Raw genomic sequence first — 21,838 nt, 5'->3', positions numbered from 1 at the left:
CTGTCTTAATGTTTCAGATTAGTGGTAAGATTTTTGGGGACCCCAAACATCACTATATAAAATGGATATGTTTTTGTTTGTGAATTACTTTTTGGTAAACAAAATTAAAATATACTGGTTTCGTGAGGCCGAAGGTAAAAATATATTGTATCATCATCATTGCTATATATTTACACGTATAGCAGTGGGGTCTGTGAAAGCCCAAATAATGAGTAGTGACCTATGTCCATAGAACACAAGGGTTAATTATTTGAAGTATTGTGAATTTGAAATTTTGTCTTTTTAAACTATGATGTAAGCCTGATTTTTTGCCCCTGGCGTCAGTCATTATTGTGTGTGTTTTAATTATCATGCCACAAGGGGTTTTGTAAGTCTATGTACAAATGTGACTTAACACTGCATGTTGTGTTTGAAAACCACCTGTTTGAACCGTGTCTCTCTCTGACACACAAACTGTACACAAACACACACACAGACACACACACACACATACACACACAGCCATCACAAAGGAATTAAGCTGAGGATTTATTGTGCTGGTGCTACTGGAAGAATTTACAAGAAAACGCTGTCAGCTCTGTGATCCATGGATTCTTCAAGACACGCCCTCCCGCTCCTGCTGTAATTCTCATACCAGCAGCTGAAGTCACTGTATTTAGCTGTGATTACTCAGCCTGCTTGTCATGTACTTAAAGCAGCACATATTGGGATGAGCCCTTTTTTTTCCCCCCAGTATTTAAATCGTAAATGTTTTCATGTTACTATGATAACTGCCCTTGATTTGTCTACAGCTTTTCCATTTGCCAAAATACAACAGAGTAACTAAGTGGTAAGAGCTATTTTAGTTGCCCAGGCTTCTGGAGGTAAAAGTCTGATTCACTTTCTGCATGGACTATGTTAGATGACTGACAGTTCCAATCACTTCAAAGCCTCAGATGGACACAAAACTAAAAAAAAAGTGTCATAGTATAGTAAGGCATTAAAAAGTCAAGAGTATAGTAAAGAATTATAGTTGCCGATTAACCTAATGTGCATGTCTTTGGATTATGAGAGGAAGCCAGAGCACCTGGAAAGAACCCATGCAGGAACATGCAAACTCCACACAAGAAAGCCCCGGGCCTGTGGATCAAACCCAGAAACGGCTTTATATGAGGCAAAAGTTCTAACCACTGTATTTCTGTCATAGTATAGAAAGAAATAAAAATGTCATAGTATGCTAAAGTATAAAAAGGTGATAAAAATGTCACAGAATGGTGAAGTATAAAAATGACAGAGTATAGTTAAGCATAAAAAAAATATTAAAATAACAAAGTATAATAAGGCATACAACGTCATAATATAGTAAGGCATAGGAACAACAACATATAGTTATGAGACATAAAATGTGATAGTATGTAAAGTGTAACAACATCATAAAAACGTGCACACAATGGTAAAGTATGAAAACGATATTGTATAGTAAAGACTGAAAATGACATAGAATAGTAAGGCATTAAATGTAATAGGATAGTAAGGAATAAAAATGTCATGGTGTAGTAAGGCATAAAAAGGTCATAGTATAGTAAGGATTAAAATGTATGAAAACATAGTATAGTAGGACATAAAAATGTCAAAAAAACGCCATGTTATAGTAGGGAATAAAATGTCAAAAAACGTCATAATATATTAAGCAGAAATAGGCCATAGTACAGTAAGGCATACCAAATGTCATAGTACAATAAGGTTTAAAAATGTCAAAAATCGTCACAGTATAGTAAGGCATGAGAATTTTTAAAAAAAGTCATTGTATAGTAAGGCATAAAAAGGTCATAGTACAGTATTGCATAAGAATTTCAAACAAACGTCATAGTATAGTGAGGCATAAGAATGTCTACGACATCATAGTATAGTAGGGCATAAAAATGTCATGGTATAGTAAGAAATAAAAATTTCAAAAATATATCATAGTATAGTAAGGCATAAAAAGGTCAGAGCAAAGTAAGGCATAAAAATTAAAAAAAAAAGTCATAGTATAGCAAGGCATAAAAATGCCATAGTATAGTAAGGCATAAAAATGTAAAAAAAACTTGATAGTATAGTAAGGCATAAAAAGGTCATAGTAAAGTAAGGCATAAAAATGTCAAAAAAGGTCATAGTATAGTAAGGCATAAAAACATCATAGTACAGTAAGGCATAAAAATGTCATAGTATAGTAAGGCATAGAAACGTCAAAAAACATCATAGTATAGTAAGGCATGAAGATGTCAAAAAACATCATAGGCATAAAAAGGTCATACTATAGTAAGGCATAAAAATGACAAAAAACATCATAGTATACTAAGGCATAAAATCGTCATAGTACAGCAAGGCATAAAAATGTCATAGTATAGTAAGGCATAAAAAGGTCAAAAAACCTCATAGTATAGTAGGGCATAAAATGACAAAAAAAGTCATAATATAGTGAACAGAAAAAGGTCATAGTATAGAAAGGCATAAAAATGTCATAGCATAGTAAGGCATAGAAATGTCAAAAAACGTCATAGTATAGAAAGGCATAAAAATGTCATAGCATAGTAAGGCATAGAAATGTCAAAAAACGTCATAGTATAGTAAGGCATAAAATCGTCATAGTACGGCAAGGCATAAAAATGTCATAGTATAGTAAGGCAAAAAAATGCCAAGAAATGTCATAGTATAGTAAGGCATAAAAATTTCAAAAAAACCTCATACTATAGTAAGGCATAAAAATGACAAAAAACATCATAGTATACTAAGGCATAAAATCGTCATAGTACAGCAAGGCATAAAAATGTCATAGTATAGTAAGGCATAAAAAGGTCAAAAAGCGTCGTAGTACAGTAATACATAAAAATTTCAAAAGAACCTCATAGTATAGTGAGGCATAAAAGGATCTTAGTATAGTAAGGCATAAAAATTTCGAAAAAACGTCATAGTATATTAAGGCATAAAAAGGTCATACTATAGTTAGGCATAAAAATTAAAAAAAAAGTTAAATAGTATAGCAAGGCATAAAAACGTCATAGTATAGTAAGGCATAAAAATGTCATAGTAAGGTAAGGCATAAAAACGTCATATTATAGTAAGGCTTAAAAATGTCAAAAAAACGTCATAGTATAGTAAGGCATAAAAAGGTCATAGTACATTAATGGATAAAAATGTTTGAAAAAACGTCATAGTATAGTAAGGTATAAAAAGGTCATAGTATAGTGAGGCATAAAAATGTAAAAAAACATCATAGTATAGTGAGGAAAAAAAGGTCATAGTAATATAAGGCATAAAAATATAAAGAAAACATCATAATATAGTAGGGCAAAAAATGTCATTGTATAGTAAGTAGTAAAAATAAAAAATAAAAATGTCATAGTATATCATGGCATGAAAGGATCATAGTATAGTAGGTATAAAAATTTCAAAAAAACGTCATAGTATATTAAGGTCTTAAAACGTCATAGTATAGTAAGGCATAAAAAGGTCATAGTATAGAAAGGCATAAAAATGTCATAGCATAGTAAGGCATAGAAACGTCAAAAAACGTCATAGTATAGTAAGGCATGAAAAGGTCATAGTATAGTAAGGCATAAAAATTTCAAAAAAATGTTAGTATAGTACAGCGTAAAAATAAAAAAAAACATTCATAGTATAGTAAGGCATAAAAATGTCAAAAATTGTTATAATGTAGGAAGGCATGAAAATTTAAAAAAAAAACCTCATAGTATAGTAAGGCTTAAAATGTCAAAAAACTTCATAGGATAGCAAGGAATAAAAAGGTCAGAGTATAGTAAGGCATAAAAGCTTCCAAAAAACATCATAGTATAGTAAAGCATAAAAAAGTCATAGTATAGTAAGGCATAAAAATTTCAATAAAACGTCATTTTATAGTAAGGCATAAAAATAATTAAAAAAAACTCATAGTATAATTAGGCATAAATAAGTCATACTTTAGTGCGGTATAAAAATGTCAAAAAATGTCATATTATAGTAATGCATAAAAATTAAAAAAAAAACCTCATACTATACTAAGGCATAAAAATGACAAAAAACATCATATTATACTAAGGCATAAAAATGACAAAAAACATCATAGTATACTAAGGCATAAAAACGTCATAGTATAGAAAGGCATAAAAATTTCAAAAAACGTCATAGTATAGTAAGGCATAAAATGTCAAAAAACTTCATAGTATAGTATGGCATAAAATGTCAAAAAAAAGTCATAGTATAGTAAGCATAAAAATGTCATAGCATAGTAAGGCATAGAAATGTCAAAAAACGTCATAGTATAGTAAGGCATAAAATTTAAAAAAAAACCTCATAGTATAGTAAGGCATAAAAACGTCATAGTATAGCAAGGCATAAAAATGACAAAAAAAGTCATAGTATACTAAGGCAGAAAAACGTCATAGTATAGTAAGGCATAAAAATAAAAAAAAAAACCTCATAGTATAGTAAGCCATAAAAATGTCATAGTATAGTGAGGCATAAAAATGTCAAGAAATGTCATAGTATAGTAAGGCATAAAAATTTCAAAAAAACGTCATTGTATAGTAAGGCATAAAAATTTCAAAAAAACCTCATACTATAGTAAGGCATAAAAATAATAATAAAAAAAAACCTCATAAAATAGTAAGGCATAAAAAAGTCATAGTATAGTGAGGCAAAAAATGCCAAGAAATGTCATAGTATAGTAAGGCATAAAAATTTCAAAAAAACCTCATACTATAGTAAGGCATAAAAATGAAAAAAAACCTCATAGTATACTAAGGCATAAAATCGTCATAGTACAGCAAGGCATAAAAATGTCATAGTATAGTAAGGCATAGAAACGTCAAAAAACGTCATAGTATAGTATGGCATAAAATGTCAAAAAAAAGTCATAGTGTAGTAAGCATAGAAATGTCATAGCATAGTAAGGCATAGAAATGTCAAAAAACGTCATAGTATAGTAAGGCATAAAAAGGTCATAGTATAGAAAGGCATAAAAATGTCATAGCATAGTAAGGCATAGAAATGTCAAAAAACGTCATAGTATAGTAAGGCATAAAAATTAAAAAAAAACCTCATAGTATAGTAAGGCATAAAAACGTCATAGTATAGTAAGGCATAAAAATGACAAAAAACGTCATAGTATACTAAGGCATATAAACATCATAGTATAGTAAGGCATAAAAATTTCAAAAAAACGTCATTGTATAGTAAGGCATAAAAATAATTTAAAAAAAAAAACCTCATAGAATAGTAAGGCATAAAAAAGTCATAGTATAGTGAGGCAAAAAAATGCCAAGAAATGTCATAGTATAGTAAGGCATAAAAATGACAAAAAACATCATGGTATACTAAGGCATAAAATCGTCATAGTACAGCAAGGCATAAAAACGTCATAGTATAGTTTGGCATAAAATGTCAAAAAAACGTCATAGTATAGTAAGGCATAAAATGTCAAAAAACTTCACAGTATAGTATGGCATAAAATGTCAAAAAAAAGTCATAGTATAGTAAGCATAAAAATGTCATAGCAAAGTAAGGCATAGAAATGTCAAAACACGTCATAGTATAGTAAAGCATAAAAATGACAAAAACGTCATTGTATAGTAAGGCATAAAACGTCATAGTATACTAAGGCATAAAATCGTCATAGTACAGCAAGGCATAAAAATGTCATAGTATAGTAAGGCATAGAAACGTCAAAAAATGTCATAGTATAGTATGGCATAAAATGTCAAAAAAAAGTCATAGTATAGTATGGCATAAAATGTCAAAAAAAAGTCATAGTATAGTAAAGCATAAAAATGACAAAAACGTCATTGTATAGTAAGGCATAAAACGTCATAGTATAGTAAGGCATAAAAACGTCATAGTATAGAAAGGCATAAAAATGTCATAGCATAGTAAGGCATAGAAATGTCAAAAAACGTCATAGTATAGTAAGGCATAAAATGACAAAAAACGTCATAGTATAGTAACACATAAAAACGTCATAGTATAGTAACGCATAAACAGGACATAAAAACGTCAAAAACTGTCATTGTATAGTAAGGCTCAAAAATCTCAAAAACTGTCATCGTACAGTAAGGCATAAAACATCATAATATAGTAAGGCATAAAAAAGTCAACAAACCTCATAGTATAGTAAGGCATTAAAATTTCAAAAAACATCATCATATTGTTAGACATAAAAATGACACAATACAGTCTCAAATCAAATGAAGTCAATTTTATTCATAAAGCAAATTTAAAACAACCACGGTTGAACAAAGTACATAAAAACAACTTTAAAAAACATATTACATTAAAGCATAACATTTTCTCAGTATATTAAGGCATAAAGAGACATAAAAGGAGGAGTAAGGAATAAAAAGGTCACAGAATAGTAAGGCATGAAATTAAAAAAAAAACTTCATAGTATAGCAAGGAATAAAAAGGTCATAGTATAGTAAGGCATAAAAATTTCAAAAAAACATCATAGTATAGCAAGGCATAAAAATTAAAAAAAAAACCTTGTAGTATAGTAAGGCATAAAAAAGTCATACTATAGTGAGGTATATAAATGTCAAAAAATGTCATATTATAGTAAGGCATAAACATTTAAAAAAAACCTCATAGTATAGTAAGGCATAAAAATGACCAAAAACGTTGTAATATAGTAAGGCATAAAAACGTCATCGTATAGCAAGGCATAAAAATGTCATAGTATAGTAAGGCATAGAAATGTCAAAAAACGTCATAGTATAGTGTGGCATAAAAAAGTCATAGTGGAGTGAGGCATAAAAATGTCAAGAAATGTCATAGTATAGTAAGGCATAAAATGTCAGAAGAAGTCCCAGTATAGTCAGGCATAAAAATTTCAAAAAAACGTCATAGTATAGTAAGGCATAAAATGTCAAAAAACTTTATTGTATAGTAAAGCATAAAAAAGTCATAGTGGAGTGAGGCATAAAAATGTCAAGAAATGTCATAGTATAGTAAGGCATAAAAATTAAAAAAAAACGTCATAGTATAGTAAGGCATAAAAATGAAGAAAAAACGTCATGGTAATGTAAGGCATAAAAACGTCATAGTATAGAAAGGTATAAAAATGTCATAGTTATAGTAAGGCATAGAAATGTCAAAAAACGTCATAGTATAGTAAAGCATAAAAATAAAAAAATAAAACCTCATAGTATAGTAAGGCTTAAAAACGTCATAGTATAGTAAGGCATAAAAATGACAAAAAACATCATAGTATACTAAGGCATAAAATCGTCATAGTACAGCAAGGCATAAAAACGTCATAGTATAGTATGGCATAAAATGTCAAAAAAACGTCATAGTATAGTAAGGCATAAAATGTCAAAAAACTTCACAGTATAGTATGGCATAAAATGTCAAAAAAAAGTCATAGTATAGTAAGCATAAAAATGTCATAGCAAAGTAAGGCATAGAAATGTCAAAACACGTCATTGTATAGTAAGGCATAAAACGTCATAGTATACTAAGGCATAAAATCGTCATAGTACAGCAAGGCATAAAAATGTCATAGTATAGTAAGGCATAGAAACGTCAAAAAACGTCATAGTATAGTATGGCATAAAATGTCAAAAAAAAGTCATAGTATAGTAAGCATAAAAATGTCATAGCATAGTAAGGCATAGAAATGTCAAAAAACGTCATAGTATAGTAAGGCATAAAAATGACAAAAAACGTCATAGTATACTAAGGCATAAAAACGTCATGGTATAGAAAAGCATAAAAATGTCATAGCATAGTAAGGCATAGAAATGTCAAAAAACGTCATAGTATAGTAAGGCATAAAAATAAAAAAAAAAACTCATAGTATAGTAAGGCATAAAATCGTCATAGTACAGCAAGGCATAAAAATGTCATAGTATAGTAAGGCATAGAAACGTCAAAAAACGTCATAGTATAGTAAGGCATAGAAACGTCAAAAAACGTCATAGTATAGTATGGCATAAAATGTCAAAAAAAAGTCATAGTATAGTAAAGCATAAAAATGACAAAAACGTCATTGTATAGTAAGGCATAAAACGTCATAGTATAGTAAGGCATAAAAACGTCATATTATAGAAAGGCATAAAAATGTCATAGCATAGTAAGGCATAGAAATGTCAAAAAACGTCATAGTATAGTAAGGCATAAAATGACAAAAAACGTCATAGTATAGTAACGCATAAAAACGTCATAGTATAGTAACGCATAAAATGTCAAAAAACGTCATAGTATAGTAAGCATAAACAGGCCATAGTATAGTAAGACATAAAAACGTCAAAAACTGTCATTGTATAGTAAGGCTCAAAAATCTCAAAAAAATTCATCGTACAGTAAGGCATAAAACATCATAATATAGTAAGGCATAAAAAAGTCAACAAACCTCATAGTATAGTAAGGCATTAAAATTTCAAAAAACATCATCATATTGTTAGACATAAAAATGACACAATACAGTCTCAAATCAAATGAAGTCAATTTTATTCATAAAGCAAATTTAAAACAACCACGGTTGAACAAACTACATAAAAACAACTTTAAAAAACATATTACATTAAAGCATAACATTTTCTCAGTATATTAAGGCATAAAAAGACATAAAAGGAGGAGTAAGGAATAAAAAGGTCACAGAATAGTAAGGCATGAAATTAAAAAAAAAACTTCATAGTATAGCAAGGAATAAAAAGGTCATAGTATAGTAAGGCATAAAAATTTCAAAAAAACATCATAGTATAGCAAGGCATAAAAATTAAAAAAAAAACCTTGTAGTATAGTAAGGCATAAAAAAGTCATACTATAGTGAGGTATATAAATGTCAAAAAATGTCATATTATAGTAAGGCATAAACATTTAAAAAAAACCTCATAGTATAGTAAGGCATAAAAATGACCAAAAACGTTGTAATATAGTAAGGCATAAAAACGTCATCGTATAGCAAGGCATAAAAATGTCATAGTATAGTAAGGCATAGAAATGTCAAAAAACGTCATAGTATAGTATGGCATAAAAAAGTCATAGTGGAGTGAGGCATAAAAATGTCAAGAAATGTTATAGTATAGTAAGGCATACAATGTCAGAAGAAGTCACAGTATAGTCAGGCATAAAAATTTCAAAAAAACGTCATAGTATAGTAAGGCATAAAATGTCAAAAAACTTCATAGTATAGTAAGGCATAAAAAAGTCATAGTGGAGTGAGGCATAAAAATGTCAAGAAATGTCATAGTATAGTAAGGCATAAAATGTCAGAAGAAGTCACAGTATAGTCAGGCACAAAAATTTCAAAAAAACGTCATAGTATAGTAAGGCATAAAATGTCAAAAAACTTCATAGTATAGTAAGGCATAAAAAAGTCATAGTGGAGTGAGGCATAAAAATGTCAAGAAATGTCATAGTATAGTAAGGCATAAAAATTAAAAAAAAACGTCATAGTATAGTAAGGCATAAAAATGAAGAAAAAACGTCATAGTATAGTAAGGCATAAAAATTTCAAAAAAACATCAAAGTATAGCAAGGCATAAAAATTAAAAAAAAAACCTTGTAGTATAGTAAGGCATAAAAAAGTCATACTATAGTGAGGTATATAAATGTCAAAAAATGTCATATTATAGTAAGGCATAAACATTTAAAAAAAACCTCATAGTATAGTAAGGCATAAAAATGACCAAAAACGTTGTAATATAGTAAGGCATAAAAACGTCATCGTATAGCAGGGCATAAAAATGTCATAGTATAGTAAGGCATAGAAATGTCAAAAAACGTCATAGTATAGTATGGCATAAAAAAGTCATAGTGGAGTGAGGCATAAAAATGTCAAGAAATGTCATAGTATAGTAAGGCATAAAATGTCAAAAAACTTCATAGTATAGTAAGGCATAAAAAAGTCATAGTGGAGTGAGGCATAAAAATGTCAAGAAATGTCATAGTATAGTAAGGCATAAAAATAAAAAAAAAACGTCATAGTATAGTAAGGCATAAAAATGAAGAAAAAACGTCATGGTAATGTAAGGCATAAAAACGTCATAGTATAGAAAGGTATAAAAATGTCATAGTTATAGTAAGGCATAGAAATGTCAAAAAACGTCATAGTATAGTAAAGCATAAAAATAAAAAAATAAAACCTTATACTATAGTAAGGCATAAAAATGAAGAAAAAACATCATTGTATAGTAAGGCATAAAAACGTCATTGTATAGTAAGGCATAAAAAGGTCATAGTATATCAAGGCATAAAAATGTCAAAAAATGTCACAATATAGTTGGGCATAAAATTTAAAAAAAAACTTCATAGTATAGCAAGGAATAAAAACGTCATAGTATAGTAAGGCATAAACATTTAAAAAAACCCTCATAGTATAGTAAGGCATAAAAATGACAAAAACGTCTTTGTATAGTTAGGCATAAAAACGTCATCGTATAGCAAGGCATAAAAAGGTCACCGTATAGTCAGGCATAAAATTTCACCAAAACGTCATAGTATAGTAAGCATAAACAGGCCATAGTATAGTAAGTCATAAAAACGTCAAAAACTGTTATTGTATAGTAAGGCTCAAAAAGTCAAAAAACTTCATCGTACAGTAAGGCATAAAACATCACAGTATAGTAAGGCATTAAAATGTCAAAAAACATCATAATATTGTTAGGCATAAAAATGACACAATACAGTTTCAAATCAAATGAAGTCAAATTTATTTATGAAGCAAATTTAAAATAACCAGGTTTGAACAAAGCACATAAAACAACATTAAAAAACATATTACATTAAAGCATAACATTTTGTCAGTATATAAAGGGATAAAAAGACATAAAAAAATATACAGTACAGTATGGAATAAAAACATCATAAAACGTCATAGTATAGTAATGCATAAAAAGGTCACAGTATAGTAAGGCATGAAAAGGTTATAGTATAGAAAGGCATAAAAATTTTAAAATATGTCATATTACATAAAATAATAAACATGTCACAAAAAGTCAAAGTATAGTAAGGCATAAAATGCCATAGCATTGCAATGTATAAAAATGTCAAAAAACATCATACTATAGTAAGGCTGTAAAATGTTAAAAAAGGTCATAGTATAGTATGGCATAAAATGTCAAAAAAAGTCATAGTATAGTAAGCATAAAAACGTCATAGTATAGTATGACATAAAAAAGTCATAGTATATTAAGGCATAAAAATATTTTTTTAAAAAACGTCATAATATAGTAAGGCACAAAAATGTAAAAAAAACCTGTCATTGTATAGTAAGGCCTGAAAACATCATAGTATAGTGCATGCATAAAAATGACAAAAAAAGTCATAATATAGTAAGGCATAAAAAGTCATAGTATAGTAAGGCATAAAAAAAAAAAAAACGTCATAGTATAGTAAGACATGAAAACATCATCTTATAGTAAGGCATACACAATGTCAAAAAAAGTCATAGTATAGTAAGGCATAAAAACATCAAAACACATCATATTATATAAATCAATAAAAATGTCAAAAACATGTCATATTATAGTAAGGCATAAAAACGTCATAGTATAGTAAGGCATAAAAATTTCAAAAAAACATCATTGTATAGTAAGGCATAAAAATGCCAAAAAATGTTATAGTATATTAAGGCACAAAAACACCACAATAGACTATCAAATCAAAGGAAGTCAAGTTTATTTTAGAAGCAAATTTAAAATAACTTGTGTTGAAGTACATAAAACAAAGTTTGAATAAAATATTTTTTACCTCTTTCCATGAAATGATTGTGACAATGTGATTTATTCTTGACAGATAAAGTGTATATCTTCTCAAAACTTTAGTAGTCAATCTCTTCCAAAGTGATTACTGATGCATTTACATAGGAAGAAACAGAGGATTGTGTCTGAAAACAAAATTATAAGGCATAAAACTTTCCCAGCGTATTAAGTCATAAAAAGATATAAAAAAAGACATAATATAGTAAGGAATAAAAATGACAAAAAACATCATTGTATATAAAAGTATAAAAATGTCATAGTATAGTAAGGCATAAAAATGACAGAAACCTCACAGTATAGTAAGGCACAAAACGTCATAGTATAGTAAGGCAGAAAATGTCAAAAAACGTCATAGTATAGCAGAGACATAAAAATGTCATAGTTTGATAGTGTGTAACAATTTTATAAAAACGTCATAGAATAGTTAGACATAAAATGCAATTGTATAGTGACGCATAAAAAGTACATTAAAGCATAAAACGACATATAACTTCATAGTATAGTAAAGAATAGAAACATCTAAAACATTATAGTGTAATAGGCATAAAAACATCATAAAACATCATAGTATAGTTAGGCATGAAAACAACTCAGTATTGTGTCAATCAAGTCAAGTTCATCTATGAAGCAAATTCAAAACAGCCATAGTAAGGCATGAAAATTTCACAGACTAGTAAGACATAAAAAGTCATAAAAATGCATAGCAAGGCATAACATGTCATAATAAAGTAAGGCATAAAAACAACAAACTATAGAAAAGTATAACAATTTCATAGAAACATCATAGTATAGTAAGGCATAAAAAGCCACAAAAATGTCTTTAGGCATAAAAATGTAAAAAAAAAACGTCATAATATAGTAAGTCATAAAAAGTAAAAAAAATAACATAGTATAGAAAGGTAATAAACGTCATAAATGGAAATGCTGAAATACCAGCTGAAAACATCTATCAAGAGCTTTTATATTTTATTCTTTATGAACAAACACATTCTGTCTGTGTTGCCGACCCAGCCCCGACTCTTCCTGTTTTCAGCAGAAATTAGGACACAAACCAGTTGTGCTGTTAGCAGATTTCTTTGTCTCACGCTCTATTTTCACACAGTCGAGTGAAACTAAGAAATTCTTTCACATTTGTTTTTGTAATTAAGACCACAGCTATTGAGATCCATCACGTCCAAACCATTTGTGTTGTGTGTACTGTGGTTTAGGATGCACAGCCGGACTGTGGTAACAACTGGGAAAAAGTATGTTTAATGTGAACACAGCGGATATCTTAGAATTTTTACGACTGTGTCTTGAGCTTTATTTGAAATACTTTGCACAGACAGTGCTGCTCTGCTGGCCGAGTTAGTTCAACACTGGATTAAAGCTCAGTGAAGAGGAATTAGAGAGAAGGCGCTGGTTGTGATATAATAAAGCACTCTTGCTGTTGTACGGTTTAACCAGTTGGCAAACTTCCTGGTAAATACAAAAGTGATCCTCTCATGACTGACACTCTACAGTCATGAACAATGTTATTTTTCAAGTTGGTGCTTTGTTCACATAATCACAAGCTCAATTAGACGTCAAAGACATTCAACTTTTTAGAAATGGTTTTTGAAGCCAGCTGGTATATTGATGTGGCTAAGCAGCAGTGATTGACTGTTAGCTGAACATGTTGGAACGATGTGTTGTCTGTCATCAGATAAGAGAATAAAACCAAAACCAAACCATATGTATAAGTAGCATTGATGTTTTCTGTTAAGATATTGTTGTTTTGCTAATCTCTTTAGACTTTTCTGATGTTGATATCACGGTAGTTGCATCTTCTTTTGTCTGGAAAGTACTTTGTGCTCCTTGCTCCAATTATTGTGGGCTTTGAGCGCCACTGTGTGGTGTTTTTCCGAGAGAATGCACTGTGTCCCATCTGGTATTTGGCGCCGCCTGCACAGTGCTTTGAGTTTTTTTTTCTGTTTATTGTAGTGCTCATATTTCCAGTACAAATCCATCTCTTTCTATAAATGAGTGTCAGTATCCTGACAGAATTAATGAGATCACAGCATGACAATCAGGAAAAAATGACCCTGATTTTGAATCAAGTAAGTTGTTAAAATAAAAAAAGAAGTAATCTTGCTGCACCTGTTTTTTCCACTTGTTTTAAGGACACAATGCTCTCAGGACTCAATGGACAAAAATGACAGTAAGAGTGTTTCTCCTCCAGGTCATCTTCGAAGGTGAAGATGACTTGACATAAATGGGTCAAAAAGTGATAGAAAGAAAGATAGAAGTAGAGGAGTCCATGAAGCAAGCAGGATATCAGTTATTATGTCATACAATTGGAGAAACACAAATGCTTTGTTCATCACAACCAGATTATTGGAGACTATGGAATATGAGCTCTTAATTCTCCATTTGTTGGGGTGAACCTTGTGGGTTTGATGCTGTTCATTAGAGGTAGACTTGACACTAGCTCCCTCAAGTGGTATGTGGCTGAACTGCACAATAACTATTATTGTTTTCTCTTCTTTTCTGGTATTCACTGTTTGCTCTTCAAACTTAGAAGCGCTGCTGCACTCTGTATTCAAGCCTCCGCTGTCTTGAGCTTTGTTGTGTCCAGTGGCTGAGTTTGATACACTTCCTGTCACTGGAGTGTGTTGCATATGATCCCCTCACATTTTGTCTCAGAGAAAAGGGGGTGGGGGGTGAGGTAGTTGGTATCTATTAAGAGACTTTTAAACAAAAACACACCTCTCTATTTGGCTTGTAAACTATAGGCACTAATGCAAGTACTGTTCTGATGATATTCTGCCCTTTTCTCCTGGTGTGTCTTTGACAGGGTGAGTGCTAAGGTGGAGCAGGGTCTGCTGATGCGCCAGATGGTGGCAGTCTATGAATAATGCATCATTCTCTTCAGTCAGACAGATCCAAGCTGATCTGAGGTCAGCTGAATGACACAGGTGGCTGGTGTGTGGTTCATGCTGAGGGTGGGGTGGGCCACCCAAAGGTGCGATGGGCAGACTGGTTCTTGACATTTAATACTCATTTCTATCTATAGAATAGAACAATTTTAATAGCAGTCCATGGATAACAACACCATGGTTATATGGAAGCAATTCATCCAATAGTTGTTGACACATTTATTCTACTAAAAATTAACTAAAAATTTCAACATCTGAATTGCACTTGATTAAATTTGTGTGAAAAAGAAGTGTTTTGTGCTGTGCTCTCGCTCGTTCACTGTTTCCTGTGGCCTCTCTCCCTCTGTGTATGCTTCATTTTGTCATAGATTTTACACCAGCTTTTCTCAGACACAATTTCTTCTACAACAGTGACCAGTCAGCTGTGATAAATCGGGTGCAGCAGCTTTTCCCTCCTCCCACATTTTAGGCCTGTAAACGGGGACATCTTAAGATGCACATTGCATAAATCTTTCTAATAACTGTAACAATTCTAAATATCAGATTGGATAATCGGCCGACCTCTAATAGAAAGTAAAAGCTAGTAGGAGCCTATTTTGGACTATTGGACCATCTGCAGACAATCAGTGTTGCGGCTGTAAGTTTCGAGGTTTTGTTTGTGTACCATTTCTATGAACCGCTGATATTTCTTTTTTGTCATCTTGATTGCCTCTACTGATATCAGGCAGCTGCAGTGCTGTGTTGTCCTGATTGTAATTTGCCACTGGAAGCATCATCTGTTTCCACGATGCATCATGGAACAGATGATGGACTGCCAGGATAAAGTTTCCTCATCCAGGTTAAGGTCACCTTTTTACCTTCATAGTTTACAACCTATATATATATATATATATATATATATATATATATATATACATTGTGATAACTAATATCTCTTCATTGATCTGTCAATATTATATAAACACTGGAGCCGGCAGGGGCAACTGTTTGCTGCACCTTAACAAGTGTAATAATTCTAGAAGCTGATGGCTTGGCTTGTTGTGATTTGACGCAGTAGTTTACTTTTAGGTGATCTCTTAACAACGTGGCCAGACACAATCAGTAAAGTCATGTTGGCTCTTCTCATTATCTCTCTTGTAATTGTTGGACACCTGTCTGCCCCTGTGCTGAGGAGGTAGGTGCTATACTTTTATTTGATCACTCAGAAAACAGTCAGCCAGTCACCGTAACTATAGAAACCCTGTCTGATATCAGCCACCTCTGCAGTGTTGATGGTGGCACTGTCACTATTTTCATCTAGTGTTGTCTTCTTCCAGCAGAGCTGATGAAAGCACAGCGGAGCTGGAGCTGCTCTTTGACCCCGGCCTCCTCAAACAGCATGTCAGCCTGACTGGTGGTAAGACGGCATCATATCAGTTTTATTAAAGTTTGCTTAGCAACTCCTGATTACCCAACAATGTGCATTTCCAAACAAGATACCGAGTGCTTTGCATCCAAGACAAACACTGACCAAAAGCAGCACTGATAGAACAGAGAGGACAATGTGGTAAAAACAATGTCTTTCACTGGTATTATATTTACTTCCATCCATCTGATTGTGTTGATGTGTTGGTGCAGATTATGGTGAGAGGCCCCTCTTCCCCCCTCTGCCAGCTGATACTGAAGATCCTTACCAGCCGAATCTGGAGGATGAATACTACTAACAGAAACAGATCCTGATGGAAGGAAATCAAGCTGATCTTCCCTGCATAGACGACCTATAAAAAAAAATTTAAAAACTGAAAAGAAATTATCTTTACTTTGTTTGTTTCCTTTTGCCCACATTTTTGCAGATTTCTCAGTATTTTATTTAGTGCATGTTCAATTAACTTCCTTCTCAAACTTCAGAGAGGGTGGGGCTTTGCTGTGTCTTGTTGTTATCAGGTAGCATTTTCCCTGTCATATCTGTTTCATAAATTGTAGGCAAAACATAACGGCTGAAGTTGCGGGACAGTAAGTTAAAGCTGCAGCAGCTTGGGAATGACATGTTGAGTCTAGTTCTTCCTTGTTCAGTAGTCTGATAATGGAAACGGATATGTATGTTCGACTGTTAAAACACAGTAAATTAAAATGTAGACTGTCACATAAGCTAATAATATTTAAGTTGATTTAATTATATTGTCATCAATTATGCTGTGTTTGATTTGAACCAGCATTAGAATTACAGAGGAAACAGGGGGGCTTAACTCCCCCCCAAAACAGACCTGAGCTCCCCTGAAAAAACTGATAAACAACCATTAGTTTTAATTCCCTGTCCTGTCACCAGTAATTATAAATGTGTGTGAGCAGCTCTGACTATCTGCTATCAATAATGTGTACGACTAATGTGGACTTGTGCAGGGTGTTTTCATACACCACGGATCATGAGCTGCTTTCATGTGTGGTTCTGTTTGTGGATTCTGCAGCTTCTCTAGAATCACTGATTCTTGTCAGAGCTCTCAGTCCAGCAGCCTCTCTCGTTATTTCTGTCGTGCATCGAAGAGAAGTATCTGAAAATCTGTTATCAAACAAGAAACAGGCCTAACTTTCTCCATTTTTCATTGTAATATTTGGTTTGTCTCCTGAAGCTGTCCAGGTTGCTGTTTGTTCTGATCCTCCTCCTTTTAATGTTTGAAAAACCTTTTCCAATTAAAGAGTCCAGACATCTCCTGCAGCAGTTGTCTCTAAGATATCTGTGATATGAGCTCAATCCTTCAAAATGCTGATATATCCAATCACACAACTGTTATAATCAACCTTTTTATACCGATTTTGTTTGCCGTTGTCGTGATTATAAAATAATGATTTGCAGCAGCACACGGTCAGAGTTTAACTTACTACTGTCGAGGTGAGAATTAGTGAAGTAAACCAGTTAACCTAAAACTGCAACTCTCTGGATTGTGGGAGGAAGCTGGAGTTCCCAGAGGAAACCCACATCAATCTCCACACAGACAGGCCCCGGCCGGTCGGCAAGTTTTTAACCCAGAACCTTCACCCTGCTGTGAAGCGACTTTAACTTCACACACCTGCTCGCTCGCCCGCTCATACTTTTATACCGACAAAATAATGACAGGACACTCTGACATCTGCATTAAAATTTTTAAATAAAGAATAATTCACACCTAAAAAAATTCCAAAATAAAGAGAAATTTCACATACTACATGTTGAATCAATACAATGTCATATTTATAATTACAGATATTAAATTATTTATTTATATATGGCATGTCTGTACACCCTTTGTTTAGCCCCCATACATTTTCTCTCGTCCACCTGATTGGCTCTCGAGAAAGGAAACTCATATAAAAGTCAGTGTTGATATCTTGATGCGATGGCTTCGATTAGCAACAGCAGACAACTCTTTTGTTTTGTTTCAAGATTGGATTTTTTTTTTTGTTGTTTTTTTGTTTTTGTTTTTGAAAGGGACAAACAGTGGGGACTGGCGAGATGACTGGAACTGACAATTTCCACATCCTCCATTAATTAATCTTTCTTATACAGACATTTTATCTTTTGTTAATATGGATCACATAAAATAATCTGTTACAAATCAGTGTTAGTGATAAATGATGTAGGAAGCACACTTTGTTTTTCACTGCAGAACATCTGTGCTGTACCCGCGCTGGACCCGGGATGATTCAAAATCATACGGAAATCCTTTGTTTTTCTGCTACGATCACGTGGGGCCTCGTTCAGAACATGTCTCCATGACTTAATGAACCACAGAGCGATGAATTGGATGAATTTGATGCAACATCTGTGATGACTGGTCACATCAAGGTCATTATATTATATCACAATTCATCACAAGAGGTAAAACTGTTCACTCCTGATGAAGTCAATGCTTCATCTGAATGATGCCTGGGCTGAATAAATATTCATGTGTGTGACTGTGCACAGCTTGTTTGCCTCTGTCTTTTTTTTAATCCTTCCCGAATTTCAGTAGGTCAGAAATTGGGACTTGAAAGCTTCTGGTTTCAAGAGAGAGACTTGACTCCCAAGCTTCATGCCTACAGCTCTACTGTCTAAATAGCGAAGCTGGTTTGGTAACTGTTAGCTGGCAGCTAAGATAGCGAGCTTATTAAACATGCCTAATTTTCTAAATGTATTGTCCACATTCCTGAATATGAATATCGTGGACTTTTTAAGAGAACTAGATGCGTATTAACGGAATGGAATTGGATATATATATATATATATATATATATATATATAAAAATATATATATAATATGTGAATTTTTACCTCCTACATACTTGTATCCCGTTGATTAGAGAGTGTTCTTGGACTGAATCTTTTTAACTTCTTACTCTTGGGACAGGGAAGAAGTTTCACTGTGCTCTGCATGTTCTGAAACAAACATGGCAGGAAAGAACAGGCCTTAAACAGCACAGGTACAACACACCACACGTACTGCAATGGAAAAAAAAAAGAAAGCTCAACTTACATCAAACATACTCCTACGTCTCAAATCTGCATTCAAACTCTTAAATTCAACACGCACTCAATGGCAATCCCTTAAAATGATGTGATAATGTTCACTGAGGAAGGTCACAATGATCTGATGAGAAAGAGGCACTACTAGTGAAGATCTGAAGACACCAGAGTTTTGCTTTTGCTCCCTTGTCAGCACCTGTACCTGCTGTTTTCATTTAACATTTCTGATGTGGAAACTACGAGGAGCAGAGTTTCTAGAACACCACACGAAGGATATTCTGCATGTCGGCCCACATCCTCTACCGTTACAGAGCCTAGCCTGGATGTCCCCCCCCCCCCCTTGTTATTAAACATCTTCATCACTGATTTCATACCGTGTTAGAACACACAGTAAAGAAGCGCAGTGTTTCTGGCGTTAGACTAGGAATTAGGGCTGAAGCCTGACTGGGCAAATGATGGAGGCGTCTGTCTAGCTTGGGACTACAGTACCGATAGAAGCCGCTAAAAAGTTTTGAAAGGAAAAAATCCACACTCTTACACCCTCACACTTTTTTTTTTTTTTAAAGCATGGAAAAATGATGTTCAGTGCATTTCAGGAGTTCTTTGTGATTCACTGTTGAAATGTCTCAGTCCTATGTGAATTACCGATTACCTACACTTCCCAGAATTCCCTCTATCCCACAGGAAAACAACAGATGCACTGGCTTGAAAACTGTGGCGCTGATGACGTCACACCCTGCACTAAGACTCAGCTCTTCCTGACTCAAACACCTGATCTGTGCTGTAATAGTGTCCGCAGTAATACGGGAATCCAATGGTTGAGTGAACTGGCAAAAATATTCAAAATAAAGTGCACGTCAACTGTCATTGGCTTTTTTCGGTGGCTCTGACACATTTTTTCTGCTGAGCCTGTCCACAGCAGAACATCTCTCAGCTTCTGTTGATCACCTAATTGTTTCAGCTCTAATTAAGCCCTTACCAACCTTTGTGTTAAACTGAAATACGTGGTCTTTGCTAGGCTAGTTTTTGTTTTTTTTCCTGACGCTGGAGATAGAGACGTGAACCTTTGCTGCACTTGTGCCTCTGCACAGCTCATACCGCAGACCGTGTGTTGCTCTTCCAGGTGACTATGACTTTTCTGCTGTCAACCAGCTGATGAAAAAATGTGAGGATTTGACAACAAGTTCAGGCACAAAGATCTGAAAGGACCCAAAAATGCAAAGAACATCAACCTACAGCCGGTTTTCTAACAGTGCTACAGGGTGGGCTTCGAACCGTGTGAATCCCCTTTATATTAGGCGTGCCAAAAGGATACAATTCACCGTTCCTACATGAACTGTTGTTTCACTTAGAGTACATTTTCAGTGTGAGGATGTCATTTAGTAAATACACACGTCCCTCATGTTCAGACTGTGAATGTTTGAAGTCCAAGCAAATTCATCACATGTTCATTTGTCCACGTCTCAGCCGCTGTTTTACTTTTGTCAAGTACTCAGTGCTGGCACCTGCTGAGACGATGCTACAGGCTAACTAGCGCTGCCAAGGCCGTGGTGATTTGTGCTTTCCATGGACAGCCCGTGATCACTTACTCATCACCGACTCCATTTTGCATATTTTCTTTTCTCAGTACACATGGCCTTTGGCACATATCCTCCTCTTCTCGTCGCACAAAGGTTTCACCACACGTTCCGATACTCCATCCTCCTTTTCCCGCTCGTTTGTCAGATGTGTTATGTTTTTATTTATTTACTTAAATTTTTAGATATGTCTGTCCTTCATGCAACGTTATGTTATGATACAGTGTACTGTACAGTGCTGTGGCTGAAGGCAGGGCAGTGCTATTCCAGGTAGATGTCCTCTGTAGGGCACGAGAACTCCACAAACTCTTTATAGTACAACTGGAAGGCTTTCCTGGAAAAAAACAAGAACATGCAACGCGTCATTTCAACACTTCACTCAAAAGCAAACACCCTAGCGTCTTCTAATTCATCATGGTCTGTTAAGAGATGCTGAAATCAGCTCTTTCTAATCCTGTTAAAGCGATGCCTTGATTGGCGGAGTATCCATCCGTTTGTGTCAGTAAATGCACAAACGTCCTCACTGCAAAGAATGAATATTTAAGAGCCGATACACAGACAGGCCGACTCACCCCACTGACTCTGCGAGAGGTTTAGTGGAGTTTTCAGACACAAACACGTGGCAGGCAAATCTCTGGTCCGCTGGGTGTTTTGTAATGAAGCCGAAATACCTGCAGAGAAGACAGAGAAGAAACAGATAAGTAGTTTGGTCATGCTAAATTCACTGTGTCACGTATGTATGATTAACTGCTGTTTCATGTTTCCTCAGTCAGTGAAGAGGTCAGCTCTGTGTCTGAAGTCTGGTACATTTGTTGATTTCAAGTGACGCCTTGTGGTAAATAATTGTTTGGTGTCTGCAGATGAAAACTAGCAAAGTGCAAGAACATCAAACGTTTTCACCGTATTTCTTTTATTGTAGTCAGACAGAAACAAAAAACTGATTGCTGATTAATCGTCCAGCCAATAATTATCTTTTGGTTTGTATTGGACTTGGTAATCCCTGACTGGAAGCAGTGTTCATGCTTTCTGTCTGTACTTACTTGCTGTTTTTGGGGTGATAGCCGCAGAAGGAGACGTTCTTTAACTGGAAGAAGTGACTGCACTCATTACTCTGTGAGAAAGACACAGAAAACAGGGGCAGAATAAATGGATGGAGGGAAATTCTAGCAACAATGTTCTGATTGCTGTATG

At 33.6% G+C, this 21,838-nt stretch overlaps 1 protein-coding gene and 1 long non-coding RNA gene across 4 annotated transcripts in view; one reads left to right on the top strand and one right to left on the bottom strand.

Annotated features, from left to right (window-relative positions):
- Nucleotides 1–15,662: 15,662 nt before the first annotated feature.
- On the top strand, nt 15,663–19,086 carry LOC130171223 (uncharacterized). Of its 2 annotated transcripts, none has more exons than XR_008828106.1 (3): nt 15,663–15,788; nt 15,934–16,010; nt 16,232–19,086. It is a non-coding gene; the product is annotated as an uncharacterized LOC130171223 (long non-coding RNA). The 2 variants fall into 2 exon arrangements; XR_008828105.1 differs by having other exon boundaries at nt 15,931–16,010.
- The window catches only part of mapk8ip1b (mitogen-activated protein kinase 8 interacting protein 1b), a 48,074-nt gene continuing 43,953 nt past the window's right edge, over nt 17,718–21,838 (bottom strand). For both annotated transcript variants that reach the window (XM_056379107.1, XM_056379115.1), the window contains exons 10-12: nt 21,688–21,758; nt 21,220–21,318; nt 17,718–20,981 (exon numbers count right to left, since the gene is read on the bottom strand). In XM_056379107.1, the coding sequence (XP_056235082.1) occupies nt 20,909–20,981; nt 21,220–21,318; nt 21,688–21,758 (243 nt within the window). In that variant the 3' untranslated portion in view covers nt 17,718–20,908. The remainder of the gene's footprint in view (nt 20,982–21,219; nt 21,319–21,687; nt 21,759–21,838) is intronic.

The sequence above is a fragment of the Seriola aureovittata genome, chromosome 1, assembly GCF_021018895.1.
Source record: "Seriola aureovittata isolate HTS-2021-v1 ecotype China chromosome 1, ASM2101889v1, whole genome shotgun sequence".
In the NCBI taxonomy this organism is placed as follows: domain Eukaryota; kingdom Metazoa; phylum Chordata; class Actinopteri; order Carangiformes; family Carangidae; genus Seriola; species Seriola aureovittata.
The sequence above is the reverse complement of the archived record's forward strand: the minus strand, read 5'-3'. Positions and strand labels throughout refer to the sequence as shown.